The sequence below is a fragment of the Condylura cristata genome, unplaced genomic scaffold (genome assembly GCF_000260355.1).
Source record: "Condylura cristata isolate star-nosed mole 26May11 unplaced genomic scaffold, ConCri1.0 scaffold00017, whole genome shotgun sequence".
In the NCBI taxonomy this organism is placed as follows: domain Eukaryota; kingdom Metazoa; phylum Chordata; class Mammalia; order Eulipotyphla; family Talpidae; genus Condylura; species Condylura cristata.
In genome coordinates, this window is record NW_004567118.1 from 38,405,701 (window position 1) to 38,428,744 (window position 23,044).

General features: G+C 37.6%; 1 protein-coding gene across 1 annotated transcript in view; it reads right to left on the reverse strand.

Moving 5' to 3' along the window:
* Positions 1-23,044, reverse strand: part of MYO1D (myosin ID) — a 307,276-nt gene that overhangs the window by 152,582 nt on the left and 131,650 nt on the right. The window contains exons 15-16 of the mRNA XM_004684893.2: positions 18,131-18,297; positions 15,630-15,837 (exon numbers count right to left, since the gene is read on the reverse strand). Of these exons, the coding sequence (XP_004684950.1) occupies positions 15,630-15,837; positions 18,131-18,297 (375 nt within the window). The remainder of the gene's footprint in view (positions 1-15,629; positions 15,838-18,130; positions 18,298-23,044) is intronic.

Genomic DNA, 23,044 nt, shown 5'->3' on the forward strand with positions numbered 1-23,044 from the left:
TTCATTGTAATAATAAACTTGAATAGATAATATTTGGCAACATTGAGATTTTCTGATTTAAAACCACAGAATAAAAAATATCCCCAAGTTATCTTTATTATGAATGAAGTTCCCTAAAAGAGTGACTCATGGGTTTCTACTCATTATATCACAGGTGTGTGCGTACACCATGTGCACAGGTATTTCTACAATTGGTGAGATGGTTAAAAAAGGAGTAATATTGAGCATCCTCTTTAGTAACATGTTTTCACTTAACATTTAGAATTAGTATGAATACTTTTGGTGTTTTACATTGTTATTTTAAATGGCTACTTTGTTTTCTATTGTGAGGCTGTATCAAAATTTATATAATTTCTTAATATTTTCTCCATTGTTTTCTACTTTGATGGAAAATGTGGATAATTATTACAACTATTTTTTTAACATTTTAATAAGACAAGTTTATTAGGAAAAGGGTAAAGAAACAGAGAGAGACCTGCATGATCCCAGGCAGACAGAATATATTACTACTAAATTTTAAGAAATTCCTAAGAATTTCCAAAGGATAGGATAGATTTCTAGAAGTGGCAAACCCAATTCCTTTTTTTTTTTTTGAAGACATGTTAAACTATCCTATATAATGTTCTCACCAATTTATTTTTATACCAGTAGTACACATTTCCTCAACAATACTGTATAATTTTCTAGAAAATCCTAAGTATTATGATCTCCTTGGTGGCACAAGGGTTAAGTCTCAGCACTATCAAGCTACTGCCAGCCACTGAGATGTGAATTCAATCCCTAGCCAGGGAGCTGACCCACATGGCACAGCAGACCTCTCCTGTTTTGCTCCCCTCAGCAGTGTATTTCAGTACATCTATCTGTTCTGCTCCCTACTGTCTCTGGTGAATCCTCTCACTCTACCCCCACACATCTGGCCTATACCCCAGTTCTTGTTTGCATAAATAAATGGATCTTTAAGATAAAGTGTTTTTTTAAAAAAAGCTCTTAAGTGTTAGGTGAAAATATGACTAATGCTCATTTTTTTTTGTTGTTGTTGACTGTCCATATTTTTTGCTCTGTTTCCTACTGAGATATTTATCCCATTTCTTTTGAAGGGCCTTTTGTACCTTAAAGGTATTTATAGCACTTCTTAAAAACAAGAGTTTAAAGCCACTAGTTCCCCCAGAAAGAGAAAATGAATGCTCTAAATATGTGTAATATATATTTCCCAGAACATGTTGAATATTTCATAAATATTTTTGTTGTTGCTGTTGTTAAAAAAAATTACACAGTCCAAGCAGAATGAGTTTAAAACTGCCATGACAAAGAATATGGGCCATTTCTGGATTTCTTGGCTGTTAGTTACATGCATTTGCAGAATAAGAAAAAAGACACAAATACATCTCAGCATGGTAGTCCCACATTGAAACCAGATATATTCCATGATATACCTTGATTTGGTAAACAGTTTTTCTGAGCGTAATGAAATAGGTTTCAAAATTATATATTTGAGAAGTCTTTTATTCTTAGAAAAGTCAGTTTTAAAAATAACCCTTTGGGGGGGGTGTTATGTCAATGTCAGCATCATCACTAAGCAGTAAGTCTCCATTGCAATAAAAATACTTTCATCATTCCCTTTAATATCTGTCATCCAATTATTTCTGAAATGATCAGAGGAAACTTAGGGACAAAAGTTGCACTGACTGTGGGGTCACTTAAGGATAAAAGGACAGCTATGGGGATAGGGAGCATGTGGGAAGCAGAAGTGCCAGCCTTGAAATTCCTGGATGGGAATAAACAGCTGAGCCTGAGCCTTCTGGCAGCTCTAGCAAATAGGAAGTTTAATGAGTAGTATGGATTCCATTATTTAATAAAGTTTATTTATTTATTTATTTATGCATACAAGAACTGGGTTATAGGCCAGAGTTAAGGTGCTAGGGGGAGGGATGTGAGAGGATTCACCAGAGACAGAGTGGGGACAGGCAGACCCCTTGAAATACATGGCTGAGGGGAGCAGCAGGCAGGACAGGAGAGGTCCCTGTCAGGGGTCGAACTCATGCTGCAGTGGCTGGCCATAGCCTGATAGTGCTGAGACTTAATTAACCCCTGCATCACTAGGCAGGCCCAATGAAGATGATAATTAAAGTGAATGCTCCCTGCATCTAATGCATTCTTAAAAAAAAAATTAAACAGTACTTTTCTGTTGAGGAAGAAAAATTACCTACTCAGTATGAGCTGGTGGCATTTTGTTTGACTTGGCTGTGTGCACCTTTAGCTACCTGTGTAACTGTCTCTCCAGACAAGTGGAGGATGTGCACACACTGTCTATGAGCTCTTTCATGGGAGCCTGGGATAGCAATTGTTCAGAAGGTTTTAATTTAATGTAAACATTTATTCACTGAGTCGCTACCCCTCCACTAATGAATCCCTGACAAAGAGTAAATCTCTTGAGCTTCCAGCAATTTAAAATATTGCAAAAAAAAAAAAATACCCCACAGTCATGGGTTTTTTTCCTATCACCACCTATAGGGGCCAGAAAGTGTTGTCATGGAGACAACATCTGTTGGGTGATGAGTGACAGGTCTCAAGAGAGAAGTCTCTTGGAAAGGGAACATCTCAAGTTAAAAAAAAAAAAAAAAAAAGCAGGGAGGGAGAAACCAACACAGGCTCTTTTTACTCAACACAGGGGGAGCTCAGTTGAAAGGTATGTTTAAGCCAGGCAAGAATAAAATACTATTTTCCCCTTTCTTACATCTAATATAGGAAATATTTTCCTTCTAAAGGAGAACAGATTTCTTTTAAGTAATTTCAAGCATATGTACATATCTTGGCATAATTACATTTAAAATTGGGATTCACACTGATGCACCAAATTGGTTGCCTTAGTAATGAGATATCACCCAGGCAACAGATTTGCTGCTCTTTCAGGAGAGCAAATCATTTGCTTCAACTTAAAGGGGAGTGGGCTGGAGAAGGAAGGGGTGGCAATGGTTTCTTATTGGCAGTCTCTAAGCGGAGAGAAATAAAAAACAAATTACTTTTGACATGTTGCCATTATTTTTAAATATGCTTTTATCTTTTCTATTCATCAATTGGTTGGGAGAGGGAAAAAGGAAGGAAGAGGTAGTGGGGGTGGGCAAGGAAGAGGGAGAACAGAGGAAGGGGTATTGTGCTGTCCCAATTTTTGCTGAAGCATTTTAATTGTTCTAACAGACTCTGCATTAGTCAATATGTAAATACTAAGTGGTGTCAGTTACTGGATTATATTATAAATTGGTGGAAATTTTCATCACAACAATAACTTAGTGACTCAATTGTACATAGTCATGCATTATAAAATACTGCTCAGTAATACAGAGGGTAAGACAATGTGCCATAACTATTTAAATGTCTCATAGATGGTAAACACCCTTTAGTTTCTTTATTAAGAACATACATTCTTGCCCTGACCTACTTAAAAAAATTTTTTTACACACATTTTTTTTTCCCCCTAACCTATTTTCATTAGCAGTAGTATGCTTTAGCAGTAAGTATTCAATATGCCTTTTCCACTGGAGGATTCTGGTTACTGGTTTTTTTTTTTTTCCTTCTACCCCCTGTGCTCTGCTTTCATCCTGATAACTGACTTAAATCAGCTACATTTTTTCTTCCCTGACATATGTATCCAACTGCCTGGTGGTCATCTTGACTCAGTCAGGGTATCTCAGAGACACCTTGAACACATCATGCCCCAAACTATTTCCTCCTGCTTCTGACCCTCTCTCTATCTTATCTGTTAGTGATACAGCTCTCAAGGAACCTACGTAGGAAACCTGGGGTATGATGATTCTTGCCTTTTACTCATCCTGCAGCTAAACCATTACTATCATGACCTGCAAATTTTATCTCCTAAAAACTTCTCAGATTTCTCTCCACCTCCACTAGTATGCTTTGATTTAGACCATTAGTTTTCCCCTAGAGCACAATGTTGACTTCTGATACCCCCTTGACACATCTCTATTTCAGACTTGAAAATGGACATTACTTAAACCTCTCCATGGGCCTTGCACTGAGATGGTAGATATATAGCATAACAGATAATATGATATGCCTGCACCTAGAAAAATATAACAAAATATAACAAATATATATTTATATAGCTGAGCATGCAACAAAGTTAAGGACATACCCAGGGGTCAATATTAGATTGGTCCAAATTAAAAATTTTGACAATTCAAATTACTGATAAGAATGGGGGGCAGTAAAAACTCTCATGCAATTCTGATTAAGTCTAAGTGGATGCAATTATTTTAGAAAGAAGTTGGCAATCTTCAGTCAACTTAAAGATGTGAAGCCTTGCACAGCAATCTGTGGAGCAGCTCCTGGGGCAGCCACACTTGGGGTGTGAACTGGGGAACCAGGAGCAGAGCACTGCTGAATGCTTCCAGGGGATCCTCCAGGGAGACTGGTCCCATGCTAATACCAGCAGGCTATCTGCCTTTGAAATTCTCTTCCTCTCTTGAGTCAACAGTGCACTTTTACATGGCATCATTATTCTGATAGCCAATGCAATGTGTGCTCATGAATTCCAGAATGTTCTAAGGTGAGCTCTATAGGGTCTTTAAAATTTGAGAAGAGTTGCCCCAGAGACTGATTCACTTGTAGACAAGGAAGCATATTAAAATATTCATTGTAGCATGACTTGGAAAGTACAAACATTTGAAAAACTAAGATACTATTATCTGAAATAGCACCAAAGTAAAAGTAAACTAGAATTGCAATTATGGACCTTGAGAAGTTAAAAAAACATGCTGGGGGAAAAAAAATTAAGCTGCATAAGACTTTATATACTATACTATGGTACCAGTATCATTATTAATAAGCCACAACAAAGAAGGCTTCATCAGATCAGAGGCTACCAGCCTTGACTGGGAGTTATTAACGGGGAACTACCACAGAATGGGAGTTGTTGAATTAGGTGCTTTGAGAAGACAAGTCCTAAATTAGCCTTGAATCTTGCAAGCTAAGTAAGGGAAAGCAAACTGTTGCTTTCATGCATATGTGCTTCTTGATTATCTACATGACTGTTTAAGAAGGGCAAAGATCTCCTTTCTTGTAACAGTAAAAAAGCTGTTTTAGCAATGCCAAGAACTGGTACTGGTCCAGTTTATTATGGAAGATAGTATTTATTTGAATATTGTTGTGGAGAACTTTGTCCTTCATGTTTGGCACAAGAAGTCTATTTTTGACTCAGCTCTAATGAACTCAACCTGTATCAACTGTTTATGAAATACAGATTAAGATTGTCCTCCCTATTAAGTGTATTTTCAAGTAAAACCTAGTAGAGTGATTCTTGAACTTTTCCCACCCTTTCTTTTCAGAAATCTTTTTCTCCTAGCTTTGGTGGTTGCCTCTCTGACTCTACCTGAGTAGAGTCATCACCTCCTCCAGAGCTCCACAACTGCCCATTTCACCTGAGTGCTAACACATCCCCACCTGACTGGGTTGTCAGCTTCTTCCAGGTAGAATCTTGTCTTATTCATTTCTATGTCCCTATTTATAATGAATGAGCAAGTCCCCATTGAACACTCACTGAAGATGGCACATAAGCACCCTTCTCCTATGCAAACACACAAAATTAGAATGGACACATGCTACACATTTCTCTTCACTGCACACTGATGGACACAGTCAGTGGCCATCATCTGAAGAAAGACACATTCCATTTATTTCCTTCAAAACATAGTCATGGTCAAGTACCATATTTTTCACTATAAATACTCCACACAAAAAGCACCGTGTGGGCTGGCATTGGGGACAATTATCAATGTAGCAATACCCCTGCCCTCCTGCAACTCAGCTTCTGCTTTGTCCATAGTCATCCAATCACACCTTTCCCAACCAACTCATGGCTCACAAGTCTCTTTTACTAAGACAAATAAAACCTCTTCTCCTTGGAATATATATTTTCAGTAAAAAAAATAAAACCACTGATAAATTTTTATTATTGTACATCTGTCAAAGAGCTGAGTCATATTATCAACACTGGCATTTCTTTCCAATTGTGGTATAAATATATCTTAGTGCACACCCTCAATAGTAATTCTAGATGTCTACCAAGGTCATGTAATAAAGGAATTCTGCCAATCTCTGCAGGGGAGGGGAGAGCCACTATCACTCTTGTGGCTGGTTTTATAAGCTTTTCTTCAATAGTATCAGTCATACTTGTTTTTCCTCTACGTAGTGCGTTTTAGATGATGCCACTGTAGTAAAAGGGAATAAAGAGATGGCTAGGGCTGGATGGGAACACCAGTCCTAGGATCTAACAATTGTGTGACCACCAGCAAGTTACTAAGCTACTCAATGGCTTCAGCTTCCTTCCTATGAAATGAAAATAATAATAGACATATAAAGATTTACTTTATATTATATGTGTGCTTGCTGCTCACTAAAGAGTATCAGTAGTTGGTTTGCTTAATTCTAAGGGCAAAAGTAATAATTAGGCATGATACTTGTTTTGCTTTAGTCTGAGAAATAAAACACAGGGTTGGTGTCATGAAGTCGTGAACTTTGAACAGGATGTGAAAGCTTCACATCACTGCTTGGCAAAGCTTCACAATAAGCAATACATTAGGGAACAGGAAGTGAATAACTAAGCTAATAAAATCTAATTTTCAGATAATGATTCTATTCACACATTCTTTGGCTGGTTTGTAAAATTATTACACAAAGGTCAATATTAACCTTTGGGACAACTTATAATTAGTAGTTAGGATATTATTCTTAGCTTCAGAATTTACTATTCTCACTGTATGTTTATGCTTTTATTCCTTAAAATCCTTCTTGTGCTCTTGGGTCTATAAGACAACCCGACAACAAGAATGTGAAATTCAAATTTAATAAATAAATATGAGAACAAAAATGTTATGCTATATTGTTAATTAGGGAGCCAACCAAGGCAGTCCTTGTGATGTACAAGTCGACTTTAAATGATATGTGGTTCAAATTCGTAATTAACACAATTAATTGTTTCATTCTCAAGGGTGCCTCAGCTTCAGAGGTGACAGGAGTGCCCTGGCTCTCATCTCTAACCATCTGTGAAGGGCATTTTGAAGTCAACTGGGAACAGTGAATGCCAACTATGCTCAGGTAATTAAGCAATGTATATGTATATGGCATGCAAACAGTATATTAAAGTCCTTATCTGTGAAGCTTGCCCTGGTGTGTAGAAGTGACATGTTAAGACAATGGGGATTTCCTTGTAAAACACCAAACAAAACAAGTGGATTAAAACAGAAACGTGGAAAAGCATGAGGTGCACAGTAGATCAAATAAAAATGGCAAAAACCTGACAACTGTTCAAACTGGGAAATGGGGACTCATTATACTAATCTCTCTACTTTTGTGAATATTTTCAATTTTTCTCATTAAAAATATCTAAGAAAATATACCTTCTTTCAAATTTTACTAAAGAAGTGACTGTACACTAGGCTCTCAAAAGTCAATAAATTCCAGAAACTGGAAACTGTACATTTACCACCACTCCATGCTCATCATGCAGTAAAGATAAGTTAGAAAACAAAAGAAAACTTACACACAAAACACATATCATTTAGATAGGATTAAAAATTTTACTACCCCATGTCCATACCACCAAAGTACAACCTATCTGAAGAGGGTTGATCGTATACCCCTAAGTCAGACACAGTGCTGTGAACTGATAACTCCATAAGATTATACAATTACAATGTTTTAAAATAACTTTTTATGCAAGAGCTATGAACAAAAAATATTAAATGCTTGTGAGCCAGGTGCCAGAAGTACAGTAAAAGTAATTCTCAGACCAAATTCCACAGTCCATTATTAATAAATGGGAAAGATAAAAATGTATAAAGCAGGGGCCCTCCCTGGTGGCGCAGCAGGTTAAAGCTCTGCACTAAGACGCTTAAGCCACTTCCACATGAGTTCGATCCCCGCCTGCCCCAGAGGAAATCCACATGGCGCAGCAGACCTCTCCTGACCTGCCCGCTGCTCCCCTCAGCAGTGTACTTCGTTGATCTGCCTATTCTGCTCCCCACTCTGTCTCTGGTGAATCCTCTCACCCACCGCATCTCTGGCTTGTACCCCAGTTCTATATGAGTAAATAAATAAATCTTTAAAAAAAATGTATAAAGCATCAACTCCATAAATTGGAAAAAGATAAACACCTGTTCACTTATGCTCTTTATATGCCCGAAAAACAGCATATAAAAATATAAATATAAATATAAATATAAATATAAAAAATAAAGATAAAAAATCAACTAGGAATAAGAAAATGGTGGAGTTAATAAATAGATCAGAAAGCTGGTTATTTGGCGGAAAAAATCCACTAACTAAAGATGATTACAGATGAGGGTGAGTACAAATCAAACTCAAAATTAAGAGGGATGACTTAAGATACAAAGGAAATGAAAAGCATAAGTGATTATTTGATTCTATTCATAAAATTTGAGAATCTGATGATTTTCTAGGAAAACAGACGTCACCAAAACTAATCCCACAAAAGATAGAAATAAAAACAACACAATTACACATAAATAACTAGGTCTCACATGGCCCCCTTTCAGGAGTCTTCAGGGGGAAATTTAACTTGAACAGCTTAACTCCAACACTATTTAGGTTGTTCTAAAATATGGAAAAAGAAGGAAATGCATTTATGTTGTCTTGCTGAGGCAACATAAAATTTTGATAGTAAAGTGATTTGTATCTGTATTGCTATCTCAAAGAGAAATAAAATTCTATGCGCCTGTTGATACTTGCTACAGAATAATTCAATTTAGTTCAACATCTATTCTTCATTTGAAAGTACTCCTAGCTCCACTGGAATAGATGGATACCTGCTTAAAATGCTCAAATGCATCCATCTCAGTCAGTATCATGCATAAATGAAAACACTAAGAGCATCACATTTAATTCAGAACATTTCAAGGATGTCCAATACTGCTACTCTAGGAAACTATAATTGAGATTCTACAACAGTGAGGCTCCCTCCTTATAATGTGACCGTCAGCTTCAGGGTAGAGTCCCAGGAGAAGCACAGTTAATTCTAGTATAAGGACAGAAAGACATTTTCCCATGAGCCATGTCAAAAGGACAATGGATCTTACATACTTCTGTTTGCCAAATGTTATACCTGATTCACCGATAAAATCAGGTAGGCCTATTTTTTTTTTTAAAGATTTATTTATTTGTACATACAGAACTGGGGTACAGGCCAGAGGCTCAGGGGCAGTGAGAGGCTTCACCAGAGACAGAGTGGGCAGCAGAACAGGCAGATCGACGAAGTACACTGCTGAGGGGAGCAGCAGGCGGGTCAGGAGAGGTCTGCCACGCCATGTGGTCACCTCCGGGGGCAGGCGGGGGTCGAACTCATGCAGAAGTGGCTTTTGCTTCTCAGTGCAGTGCTTTAACCCGCTGCGCCACCAGGGAGGGCCAGGCCCTTTTTTTTTTTTTAAAGATTTATTTATTTGTACATACAGAACTGGGGTACAGGCCATAGGCTCGGGGCGCCGAGAGGCTTCACCAGAGACAGAGTGGGGAGCAGAACAGGCAGATCAACAAAGTACACTGCTGAGGGGAGCAGCGGGCGGGCCAGGAGAGGTCTGCCGCGCCATGTGGTCACCTCCGGGGCAGGCGGGAATCGAACTCATGCGGAAGTGGCTTTCGCTTCTCAGTGCTGAGCTTTAACCCGCTGCGCCACTAGGGAGGGCCAGGCCTATTTTTTTAAATGATAGTCTCACAGTATTAATAGATGGTAAATGTCAAATATTTATTTTTTTAATTAAGAAAAAGTATCACTGCCTTACAATTCCTCTTGAAATTAGAAACAATCCCATATACTTTCAGTACAGTTTGAATATTTTCTTTCACTAGTTTGAGGTCTTTCCTTCCTTCCTCAATTTTCTCTTTTTCAGTTTTTCTCTCTTCCATCTTTCCCCCACTCTCTTCTCCATTTGTTCTCCCCACCCACCAATTTTGCTATGGCTTAGTAAATAATCAAACCACTACCACCCTCTAGTCAGGAAGCTGCCGCATCAGCAACAATAAAATCCCAGAGTCAACTGGCCCTAGGAAGCCAGTGGATCTAATGAACATTGAAACATGAGGCTCCTCTACTTCCTGTATCAACAGGGCCACAGCTTCATGTCACTTTCTGCTTGCTGTGAATGCCACAACCACCTCCTAATCAGGGATTCCCAGTTAGGAATGAAATAAAAAGCAGAAAAGTCAGGAAATGGAGTGTGGTGTAGATCAGGGTTAGCACAATTGAATTTCCAAAGGGTTGGCAGCTCTTGCTGCTGTAGGATTCATGAGCTCTAACTGTAATCCTAGGGAGTAATTTTATGAGGTAATATCTATGTTTGGTAGACTTCAGTGTGCAGCATGGGGAGGGCTCTTGACCTGTTAACTACACTGTGGCACACTGGAAAGGCTAAACCCCATTCCTAGAAACTACTATGACTGAAATGGCCCAAGTAAAGATGAAAGTCTTTGCTATAATTACAGATACCTTTTAGAAAGGGTCAATTTCCCCAATAAAAACACAATTCACTCAAACATCTATTAGTCCTACAGATAGGTCAAGAAAGTCATGCTTCAAATTACCAATCTATTTCAAATGTGTTAATGGTCACACAAGAGATAAACTTAAATACTTTTCCATCTGTCCTTGAGAATTCATCTTTAATATTCACTTTATATGACAGTTTTGATCTTAATCTATGATTCTTCAGAATGAGAACATAGGTTTTAAACTATACATGCACCAAAAAAATAAGTTCTTCTTCCAAAACAACAAAATATTTTAAGCTAAATGGGTAGGTAAAAATATTCTAATGCACTTGGTACACTATTCTAAGGTACTTGGTACACTATTTTTATTAAAGTCAGCTAACTATTAAGTGCTAGGTAACAGCTACAACTAGTCTCTTTTGGATTTCTCCAACCAAGCAACCAATTAATGACACACAGAAGGTGAATTATATCTGAAACCAGAAAAGTCCAGGTTAAAGAAGAAAAAAAGCTCAAAGAACAAAATCCATTTGATAAGGTCTGCCTCACCAGACCCTCAGCACCATGTATGTGCTGTTGAACTGATCTGATCAGCTTCCCAGTGCCTCTTTGCTTAATGCTGTCATTCTGGAAACTTTAGTTCTTTCCAAGCTGTCTAGAAATCCTTTCTTATTTAACTTCTTGTTCAAATGTGAAGCAAGGAACATTTACACAGACTCAAAGGTAGAGGGCGAGTGAATAAGAGAAGCAATATATATTGTGAAAGAAGAATGATTAAAAAAAAAATCTCACTGTTACACTAAGTCATTTCTTTTAATTTAATGATGAAAGAAGCATATACCACAAGTGGGGCTTTTGAGAAAATGCCTTTTCCAACATTTTGACAAAGCACGCTTTTTTTCAAAAAGGGTGTTTATAAGATGAAATATTGAGAATTTCAGTGATATAAGCTCTTTCATGCATTAGCTGATGGGGATATAAATTGGTGCAATTGTTCTGAAAGTGATTTATTAGTAGGTATAAAGATCTTTAAAGTGTGTATCTTTTATATCAACAATTTCATGCCTGAGAATTTACTCCCAGAAAACAGTCAAGGTTGTTTAAAAATACCTAATAGTAGTGACAGTGCTAATAATAACAACAGCTAACATTTATTGAACTTTGCATCAGTATTACTCTAAGTAAACAGATACCACCACATTGGGAGTGCAAGAGTAAAAAAGTGGCAATTATTACTTAAATGTTCAGTATTAACAGACTGACTGGGGAAAGTATAGTGTATCATGTCAAGAACAAAGTCAACTGTAAATATGTAAATTAGTGTTTACATGTGTAACCTAACAAAAATGAATGCTACAACTTATTTTTACATTTAATGTCAAATTAAGTCTTAAATTTGAAATTACATGTTTTTCTTTTTCTTTTTCTTTTTTAAAGATTTATTTATGCATATAGAACTGGGGTACAGGCCAGAGGTGCGGGGTGGTGAGAGGCTTCATCCAAGACAGTGGGGAGCAAAACAGGCAGATCAAGGAAACACATTGCTGAGGGGAACAGCGGGTGGGTCATGCCATGTGGTCACCTCCAGGGCAGGCAGGGATCGAACTCATGCAGAAGTGGCTTTAGCTTCTTAGTGCTGTGCTTTAACCCGCTGCGCCACCAGGGAGGGCCTGTTTTTATTTTTCTATATGACTTTGTACCACTATTTTTATGTGTCATAAAATCCATGGAATACCTAGATGGTTATTTCTAAAAAATGGTATAACCATTTTCTAACCATTTCAAAAGTTTCCTAAAATATTAAGTATTGACTAAGAATATGGGAAAAAAATAAAGATGCACTAAAGAGATCATCTATAATGTTTGGAATAGTTATGGTGTAGATGATGACAGCGGCAAATTACTTTTTTTTTAGGAATCACAAGTTTATGTCTCATTGGCAATCTTTGTGGTTATGCAATTTATTCCTTTAAGGACAATCAGTTTTGCAGGTTCTAGTTTTAATTAATATTTTTATTTTTTTAAGATTTATTTATTTATGCACCAAGAACTGGGGTATAAGCCAGAGGTGCAGGAGTGGTGAGAGGATTCACCAGAGACAGAGTGGGGAGCAGAACAGGCTGACTGCTGAGGGGAGCAGTGGGCGGGTCAGGAGAGGTCTGCCGTGCCATGTGGGTCACCTCCGGGGCAGGCGGGGATCGAACTCACGCTGAAGTGGCTTTAGCTTCTTAGTGCTGTGCTTTAACTCATTGTGCCACCAGGGAGGGCCCTTAATTAATACTTTGAACTCTGCTTCTACCAACCTGCCACTGTACTACCTATGAAGGCCCAGGAGAAGTAAAAGACTAAACTGAAAGTCAGGCTCTCACACCTGACCAATTAAAACAACACTAGGATATACATTAGAATGAACACAGTATAATATTAGCATGAAAATTAACTGGGGAATAAAGTAGTGGGTCCTGGAATAGATTCAAGTATATACAGAAATATAAGACAAAAAGAATTGCAATTTTATGGAAAAAGGGAGGAATTTTTATATAAACAGAATAGTTGGTTATTTATCTGGAACAAAACAGAATTGGAATCTAAATTAAATCATATTTAATAAGTCATAGATTATAATATTTAAAGATATAATATCAAGAAAAAATACAAGGCATATTTTGTTGTGTTAAGAGAAAAATTTCATGTAATTTTCCTTGGGTTCCCTCTATGTTTTTCTGCATGTTTTGGATTTGTTTTTGCAACGAGTATACTTTAATTATATAATCAGAGAAAAAGTGATTTCATTTTAAAAGGAAATAAAAATCAGTTATTGGAGATTCTTATTTAAAATAGCATCTCCTATTTCAATGCCTATGCTTCTCCTAACTTGCCATTAAATTTCTGAAAGGAAATAGAAGTGAAAACACCTGTCACATGGAAGGTTAGGTGACTGATGACTGATTCCCAGAAGCTGACAGAAATGTCCACTAATTTTATGGTCTGTGGGGTTGGTCTAAAAGAACATAACCTGTAGATCACATATGTCATAGCCTAGAATGGTCTAGTTAAGAATTGGGAGGAAGGAGCCCCCCCTGGTGGCATAAAGGGTTAAGTCTCAGCACTGAAGCTGTGGGCAGCCACTGCAGCAGAGTTTACACACACATAATTAAGACAAAGGATTTGAAAAATAGAGAAGAACAGATATATGACAATAATTTACTATGGCAGACAGGAAACAGAGCTCTAGCTTGCAGCTTATAAGCATTTGTGAGAAAGAAAAAGGAATGGAATAAAAGCAATATATAAGGGAAAAAACAATTAACAGAAGACAACTGTTTTAGGAAGAAACACAATTTAGTATTCCAGTCCAGAAGTTTTTCTGAGTTTCAGAAAAAAAAAATACAAGACCAATATTTAGAAACAGTTTGACAACTGGGAGGAAAGAAAACTTTCATTATTTGCACATGATATAATCATTTACCCAGAAGAAGGAATAGAATCAACAAATAGGAATTAAGAAAGGCTTCATTCTGAGTACAAATAAAGGAACAAAATCCTATATTCTCTGTACCAACACTATCATGAAGAAAATATAATAAAAAATTCATTGTAGCAACAAAACCAAAATATACGTAGGAATTAACCATGAATCCCTAAAGACTTTCTAAGTCAAAGGGTCAATGAAAATTTAAATAAGCCCATTTTATAGTCTTAAGATGACTTAATAAAATTAATCTTTCAAATTGATGTGTATATTCAATGAATAAAAATTATTGTTGAATTTGATGAACTCAATAAACAAAATTTATGTTGCGGAATAAGGATTGACACATTAATCAACCTTAATAAGACATATTACAATAAAAACTGTAGCATTGGTGCAAAAACAGGCAAGACTACTTAGGCTGAACACACACAGAGAAATTTACTATGGGATAAAAGTGGTACCACAAATCAATGGGAAAAGAACAGGCACTGAGAATATTCACTATTCAAAATAAAGTCAAATGGTTCCTACATAATGCCACACAGAGATGGGATCTAAATGGATGAAAGTGCTAAAGGTGAAGGCAGGACCAATCCAGGATACTATCTTTGTGACGCAGAGATGAAGTAAGTCCTTTAAAATGATAAAGAACAAAGTTATATGGCAAAAACTGAAGAATGTGATGATGTCAAAATGAAGAATTCTGTTCAACAAAGTATATTATAGGCAAAGTTCACTAGAACTCTATTCTGTAGAATAGTGTGTGTATGTGTGGGTGTAAAGTGAGTAAGTGATTAATGTTTAAAATGGTCAAGGAATTCCTGTGAACCAACAAGAAATTGACACTAACCAGGGAAAAGGGTATGAACAGGCAGTTTATGGGAAAACTAAGCATTTAATGAGATACTCATAGTCAATGGCAACCGAAGAAATATAGAGTAAAACGACAATGAGCTATCATAGCTATTATTCTGGCAACTGTCAGAGGACAGTTATGGCAGAGATGTGGGTGCACAGTGACCCCACAGACAGCAGGTGGAAGTGCAGGCTGCAGTCATTCTGGAGAAGCTACACCAACTTTCACCTGTGACCCAGAAAATTTCTCCTGCTATACATACATGTATATATATTTTTTACATTGAGATGGTTCATACGGTAGGTATTAAAATGGGTATGGGGTAAAGAAAAATACACGAGTGCAGGAATGAATGGAGAGGGGCCCTCATACATGAGTGAGGGCAGGTGCAGGCTCTAAGGAGTATCACCTAGCCCACACCTCAGTGAGTTCTGCTGGTTGGGGACAAAGAAGAGAGAGGTGGTTTCGAATATGTTGGCAAAACTTTTGAATGACAAGAGCAAAGAAAGTACTTTATGCACATAAAGCTGAATGGGAAAAATTCAGTTACCTACAAGAAACCAAAGGGGGCTGATTCAGACATCACTCTACATACTTAGTTTTGTAGATTAAGTAATTTTGAGCTCAGGCAGTCAAATTAGTTTTCTCTGTATGAAAGTAACAAGAAAACATTCTAAGAAATACACAGATACAAAAAACTTTCTGAATGAAAGAAAACGTGAAAAAGTTTTAAAAACATAAAAGCAAGGCCTTATCCTTGCACTGAAATAAATATACAGTTACCTTTTGTAGAAAGAGGACGATCCTTACGAGCATCTGGGCACGTTGTTCTTCCAAAGTAAATAATGTTCGGGGTGTACGAATGAAAATCTTGGTCTTCCCATAAGCTACGTCGTCCTGAAAGCCACAACCTTCTATCAGTTTCTTGACAGCCTCTTTGTCTGAAGGGAGGTCATGGTTGGGCCAGGTGAATTCAGAGAGCATCTTGTATCTGGGTGAAAAAAAGAACAGGGCATAGGTTAGGGGAGAACATTTGTATGGTTTCAACAGATGCAGAAAAACTATTCAATAAAATTAAAGATGCTCCATAGAAAGAAAAAAGGAAAAACAAAAATTGTTAGTCAATTAGGAACAAAAGGGACTTTAATTAGCCCTTTAAGAGATAGATCAGCTAGATAAGAGTGGAGTAGAAAGGAATGAAAGGGTGATGAGATTTTGTCCTTGAGCATTTTGGTAAGCACAGTTGTCATTTGCTGAGATAAAGAAGATTAGGTAAGAGAACTTTGGGAATGAAGCAAAGATGATGTCAGTTAGTTTCTTGGCCAGATTGGCTTTGAAATGCTTACTATACATGTAGAAGGAAATATTAATGATTAGATACATGTATGTTGAGTTCTGGAAAGAATTTCAGACTAGAGATAGTGATTTTGGAGTAATTAATATACAGAGTATTTATAGTCTTGAAACTGGAGGGAGCAGAGGAGACCCATGGCTGTGGTCTGGCCTGAAGGAACCAGCAAAGAGGAGCAAATAGTGAAATTGAAGAAACATCAGAAAAGAACACAGAAGACAAGAAAAGTGGCATTTCAAGAAGAAAATATGGCTGTGCAATCAGGTGATATAAAAGCAGAAGCTCAATCATTAGCTTTGGAAAAACAAAGGTCAAAGGTGAAAAGGATGGGACAGAGTCTGACTTGAGTAGGATGGGAAAATGAAGCTGGGATTTGGATGACTGCGAACAACTCAAGAGTCTGTGCTGTGAATGAGAACACAGAAAACTGGAGTGGGTTGTGGGATCAGGAGATACTAGAAGATGCTATATGCAGGTGGGGATGATTCAGAAGAGAGAGACAAACCAATGACATGGGAGGAAGGGAGATAATTATAATAATAATGCCCCTGAGAAGCAGGGGTAGAATCCCAACAGAAGCAGAGGGCTTGTCAGCTTTGGATAGGAGCAGGGAAACTTCACCCACAGCGACAGGACAAAGAGAATATGAGTGCAGATGCAGCCTGAAGGTCAGACAATGGCAGAGATATTGTTCTATTTGCTTCCGTTTCCTCCATGAAATAAAGTAAGGTCGTGATTGAGGGTCCCTCCCTGCTTATGAACCACCGGTGGTTTTCTACAGTCTTTGGTCAATATATGGCTTACACCCTTCTGATCTCGTCGCGTACCACATCTGCTGCTTGGCATCCTGCATCCACGCTGGACTGTGTCTGGTACCTAAAATGCCACACCTACTACTGCCATAGAAGCTTTTCCTGCTGTTGCCTCTGCCTCATCTGCTCTTCCCTTTGATCTTTGTGTGGTTGACTCTTCCTGTTATTACCATCTCCTCAGAGACTATGCTGACCAATCAATCTAAACATTTTAATTTTATGTACTTAGTTCTTCAGATGCCTGTAGAATCTGCCCTCTAGAACATTGGAAGCATTCAGTAAGTATTTTTAATAAATCAACAGATGGAATTCTGAATTATTCTTATAAGCTTCCACTGTTAACTAGCCTTATTAACAATAAACAAGAGCAATGCCGTGTATTTAGCACTGCTATACTTACTGAGTGATTACTTAACACATTATGCACTACCCCAGGGGCTTTACACATGAGTTAATCCTCCAGCAAACCTACAAAGCAGTTACTCTTATTATCCCCATTATACACATGAAGAAATGGAGGCATAGAAAGGCTATGTGGTCTGCACAAACTTACAAAGCTAAGAAATGACAAAACCAGGATTTAAATTAGATAGACCAGTTTCAGGGCCTCCATATTTAGCCACTTTATATTTTATTACAGTTACAATTACTAATATCAGCAGTGATAAGTAGCATTGATTATTTTTTATGTGCCAGCAACTAAGCTTTTCACTCATGTTAATTTAATCCTCTCAACAACAGCTTTATGATATTGGCATCAAAGACTCATTTTTATGGATACAGACACATAAGAGTAACAAAAGCTAAATTCTGGCCTAACATCATGCAGCCAATGTATGCATAGCTGGGACTTCAGCCCACATGTGACCCCAAATCCATATTCTTTCTGCCCTACTACAGTGTCCACATTTTCCTGCCACTGAAGGACAAACTTGTTTCCAAAATCTATAAACCAGGAATTCTGGAGACTTCTGCTGCTTCTGGGAGATTCTTAGATACTTCCTTGACCTTTTTGTTTATTCGGCAAACAACCAGATTACTATGTGGGGATGCATGTCAAACATGTGGAGGGTCATCATTAGGGGTGTGTTATCAGGTCTCTTTGTTTGGTCTAGTCTCACCTGTGAAGAAACTTCTCATATGACTGGCGGAAGGCAAATCCCGCCCGACGCACCCTCACATTTTCCAATAGTCCGAGATACTCCACTTGATGCCGGCAGCGTTCATCATCAAAAATCTGTGGGGATTTCTTGTCATTTGGTTTGATGCAACGTACGTAATAGGGTTCCTAAAAATAATTAGCAAATGATAAGTTTCACTGGAGAGAAATCCAGGGTCCACAATTAGGACACTAACATGCAATTAGTGTTTACTGAGTCAAATTAAGCTGGCATATATTTTCCCAGGCATATATTTGTGAATAATTATTCTTTCTTCTAATTTCCCAGGCATATATTTGTGAATAATTATTCTTTCTTTCCCCCCAAGACTGTAAGTTCTCAGGTAAATTTTTCTCTTATATTTTAGGATTTATCAGGAATAACAGAAAGAACATAGAGCTAGGGAATAAATAAGTGAGATATGTAAACATACAAAGTTTTTGTGTATTTCTGGAAACATGGTAAAAAGTAACAGAAGATGTTACTGCAAAATAAAAAAAATAACTGAAGAAAATTTAATAGAAAGAAGTAGCAGCTATGGTAAAGATGAACTGTTGTGAAGACTGTCAAGCTATTAGGCAGACCCCTGCTATATTTTCATTCCATTCTTTGAATCCACCTTTTCAATCCTTTATTTGAATGGCTTTGTGACTTGCTTTTAACTGTGGCAAAAGCAATACTGGGCTACTTATTGAGACTCAGCCTTGAGAGGTCTGTTCTTTTGGAACACTTCTTTCCTCATGTGGAGAAGCTCAGACCAAAGACTAATGAAGAAAGAAGTCAAATATCCCAGTCATCGTTGATGACATATGGGTCAGCCATTAGAACACTCCACTCACTAGGAGAGCCCAGCTGAAATCAGCAGAACTGGCCAGCCAACCCTCCAAATTGTGAGAAATAGTAAGTCCTTATTATTTTAATTGCTACATTTTAGGGTAATTTGTTATACGTTAATAGATAACTGATACTACTTCTTGCCTATTGTAGAATATAAATCGTTGGCTAAGATATTAAGTAGATATTAAGTATATTATTATAAAACACAAGCAGAATGTTAATTAAAAAGTGATGGATAATAAAATGCTAACTGAGTCTATAATAGCCTTTAAATGGAATATTTATATGGGGAAGTTATAGCTTGCTATTGAAAAGGACTATAATAAATTTAAATCAAATGTAATGAAATGGGGAAGTGGGAGGGCTGTTTATTGAGGATTTTCTACAAGTTTCCTGGGATGTAGGATCTTCATAGCTTGCTGAATAGAGTGGCACTGAGCACAGTTACTGGAAGGCTCCTAGGTCTATCTAGATGCTTCATGCTGGTGCAACAGAACAAGCATTACACAGGATCAGGAAACTTGGGTCTTGGTTGTCTCTGCTCTTAATTGGCTATGATCAAGTCTGTCTAGACCGAATGTACTCATTTATGAAAAGAGGATATAAGGGCCTCTACTTTAGTGATAACAGACTATGTAACTAACAAAGATACCCATGCAGGTGACATAAAAATCAGCCAACCCCGTGGCAGACCTCTCCTGACCCGCCCGCTGCTCCCCTCAGCAGTGTACTTCGTCGATCTGCCTGTTCTGCTCCCCACTCTGTCTCTGGTGAATCCTCTCACCCTCCGCATCTCTGGCCTGTACCCCAGTTCTGTATGAATAAATAACTAAATCTTTAAAAAAAAAAAAAAAAAAAAAAAAATCAGCCAACCCAGCAAAATACGAAGTATTAGCTTAGAGAAGCTGGTGTGCTAACAAGATGGGGGAATTACAGGGCAAGAATCCAGGAGAAGGAAGAACCACAGAGCACAGCCCAGATTCGAGACCACCTTTTTCCTCATGAAATTTGCCAATTTTAGAAGAGGCAATGACAGCCTCATGGAGCTAGAGACAGAGACTGGAGATTAGAGCTTGATAAAAATAAGGTGCTGGGTAAGCTCTTCTTACTCTGGGTTAAGATCCAAAAAAGGCTGCCATAGTAACAAGGGAGTCAGAAGCAGACCATCCCTCACAGGTACCATAGGTCAGCTTTGAATTACATCATCCCTTGAAATTCTAAGAGATGATTTAGAACACTAGTGCTCCTAGGTGTTTAATAGAAGTTAAAGATACATCTTCCCAGGAGAAAGAACATGACTTGGCTCTCAAATAGTGTATGGACAATTTTGCAAATACAATGTTTGGAACAAATTAAAAATGAACCAGACATGTAAGGAGTTAAGAGAACATGAATTAGAAATAGTAAACAACATACAAAATAAACAAACCTGCAGGGGTCCAGGTTCTGGAGTTACCAGAAAGTGATATTTAAATAACTGTTTACCATGTTCAAGATGGTAAAAGACAGTATTAACAATTTTTTAGAGAAGTAGAAATGATAAGGAGAAAAAGGAACCAAACCAACATAAAACCTAGAACTCAAAAATAGTACATATAAGCTCAGGGGATTACTTGAAGAGAAAATTAGAAAAAAGTGAACCAGAAGGCAGGTGAGAAGCATGGAGATAGAAAAAGATGGAAAACAAAGAACAGAGGTCAAGAAGAACAGAAGTGACAGTGAAAAGGTCTAAGAACTGCAGCCCTGAGGGGCAGAAGCAATATTTGAGCTAATAGCCAAGAACTTCCCAACACTGATGAAATAAATCAAGCTGTTATAAAAAAAGGAATTTTACAAACTCCAAGCAGAATAAGAAAAAATATCCACACTTACGTATATATCTCAGTAAAGCTTCTGAAAAATTAAAGAAAAGCAGCTAGAAAAAAAAAAGGTGGTTACCTTAAAGAACATCAAATAGACTGAAAAATGACTTCTCAAAAAAACAAAAAAAACTGACCAAAACCAAACAAGCCTCAAAGAAACCCATATGGAATGCATAAGCAAAGATGTATTATCTCTGAAGTGTTGAAAGAAACTGCAAGCTGTAATTTTACTATTCAAGAACGAAAACAGGGTAAAATATTTTTAGGTAAACAAAACCTGAATTTATCAGTATCAGATCTCTTATATAACTGGGTAAAGTTCCCATGGAAGAAAAATGATCCAGACAGAAGTGATAATGGAAGAGGAGAAAAGAAATGACAAATGAACAAATCTAAGCAGAATGCAGTAGCAGTAATGATGATGATGAAATTAATATCATCGTCCCACTGGCTTAAAATATATATACATATACATACACTCAAAACCATTTTATTATAACATTGGTAAGAAATAAGGAATCCTGACTGACACCAAATGAAATGAAGTTATTTGAAAACCTATTGTTTTGCTTAAAGTCATGGTTTCTGAGAGCTTACCGATGACAGTGAGGACTTATACATATATATAATATAAATATATGATCAAATCAGCATACAAGTTTGGAGGAAGGCCAATGGAATTCAAATGTTATACTGGCTTTACAATGTCCAGGAAAAGACGCTAAGTAATATTAGATATTTATAATAAAGAATGATATTGCAATAATTCAGGTAAAACAAGATTAAGATTAAAGCTTTCAAAACAGCAAGGGAATAAAGAGAAAAATAAAAATAATGGCAATACTGAAAGTGGGGTGGGGGTAGAAGGAAAGAGCTTCATATTCAGTCCCATTCCATACTCTGAACCAAATGTTCATAGTTTATACTTGGTATGAGTCTACTCGGGAGGAAAAGTACATGCTTGCCAGGAGCCAGGCTAGTGACTTTTGCAGCCATCCACACAGCAGTCTGGTGGCAGCCTGGATGCAAGGAAATGAGATGCACCTAGGCAGGTATGGGACGTGACTCTGGTTAGAAACTCATGTTCCACAGAAGCTGAGATCTCTTAAAACAATTTTGCAAATATAGGTTCCAGGGTCTTGAGAGGGCCATGCTAAACACATGGGTCACATTATACAGGGAAGTACCAAGTATGCTATCTCCTGAACTGACACTTGTTCTCCTATTACATATACAACTTACCAAAAGGGGTAATTTTTTAAAAAAGATTTATTTATTTATTCATACAGAACTGGGGTACAGGCCAGAGTTGTGAAGGGTGAGAGGATTCACCAGAGATGGAGTGGCGAGCAGAACAGGCAGATCATCTAAGTACACTGCTGAGGAGAACAGCAGGTGGGTCAGGAGAGGTCTGCCTCGCCATGTGGATCTCCTCCAGGGCAGGCGGGGATCGAGCTCATGCAGAAGTGACTTAAGCTTCTTAGTGCTGTGCTATAACCTGCTGCACCACCAGGGAGGGCCCAAAAGGGGTAATTTTTTATCATAAATGATGCTCTCTAGTAACATATTTCATACACATCTTACCAGCTTAACATGGGAATTGAGCCAGAAATTAATGAAGGTTAACTTATTAAACAGAGGAATAAAATTTATTTTACCCTTTGCCTACAATAATTAATCTAAAAGAATGTTAGAAAGGGAAGAATCAAACAGAAAGCACCAATGGTCCATTCAACATGTATTAACTACATTAAAAGTAAATGCATTAAGAAATTTATTAAAAAGACAAAGACAGGGCCCTCCCAGGTGGCGCAGTAGGTTAAAGCACAGCACTGAGAAGCTAAAACCACTTCAGCATGAGTTTGATCCCCAGCCCCGGAGGTGACCCACATGGCGCGGCAGACCTCTCCTGACCTGCCCACTGCTCCCCTCAGCAGTGTACGTCGTTGATCTGCCTGTTTTGCTCCCCACTCTGTCTCTGGTGAATCCCCCCACAGCCCCTGCACCTCTGGCCTGTACCCCAGTTACATACGTATAAATAAATAAATCTTAAAAAAAAAGAGACGGTCAGAGCGGATTAAAAAAAAACATAAAACAAAAATAAACAACCCCATCAAAAAATGGGCAGTAGAGCTAAAAAGACACTTCTCCAAAGAGGAAATGCAGATGGCCAACA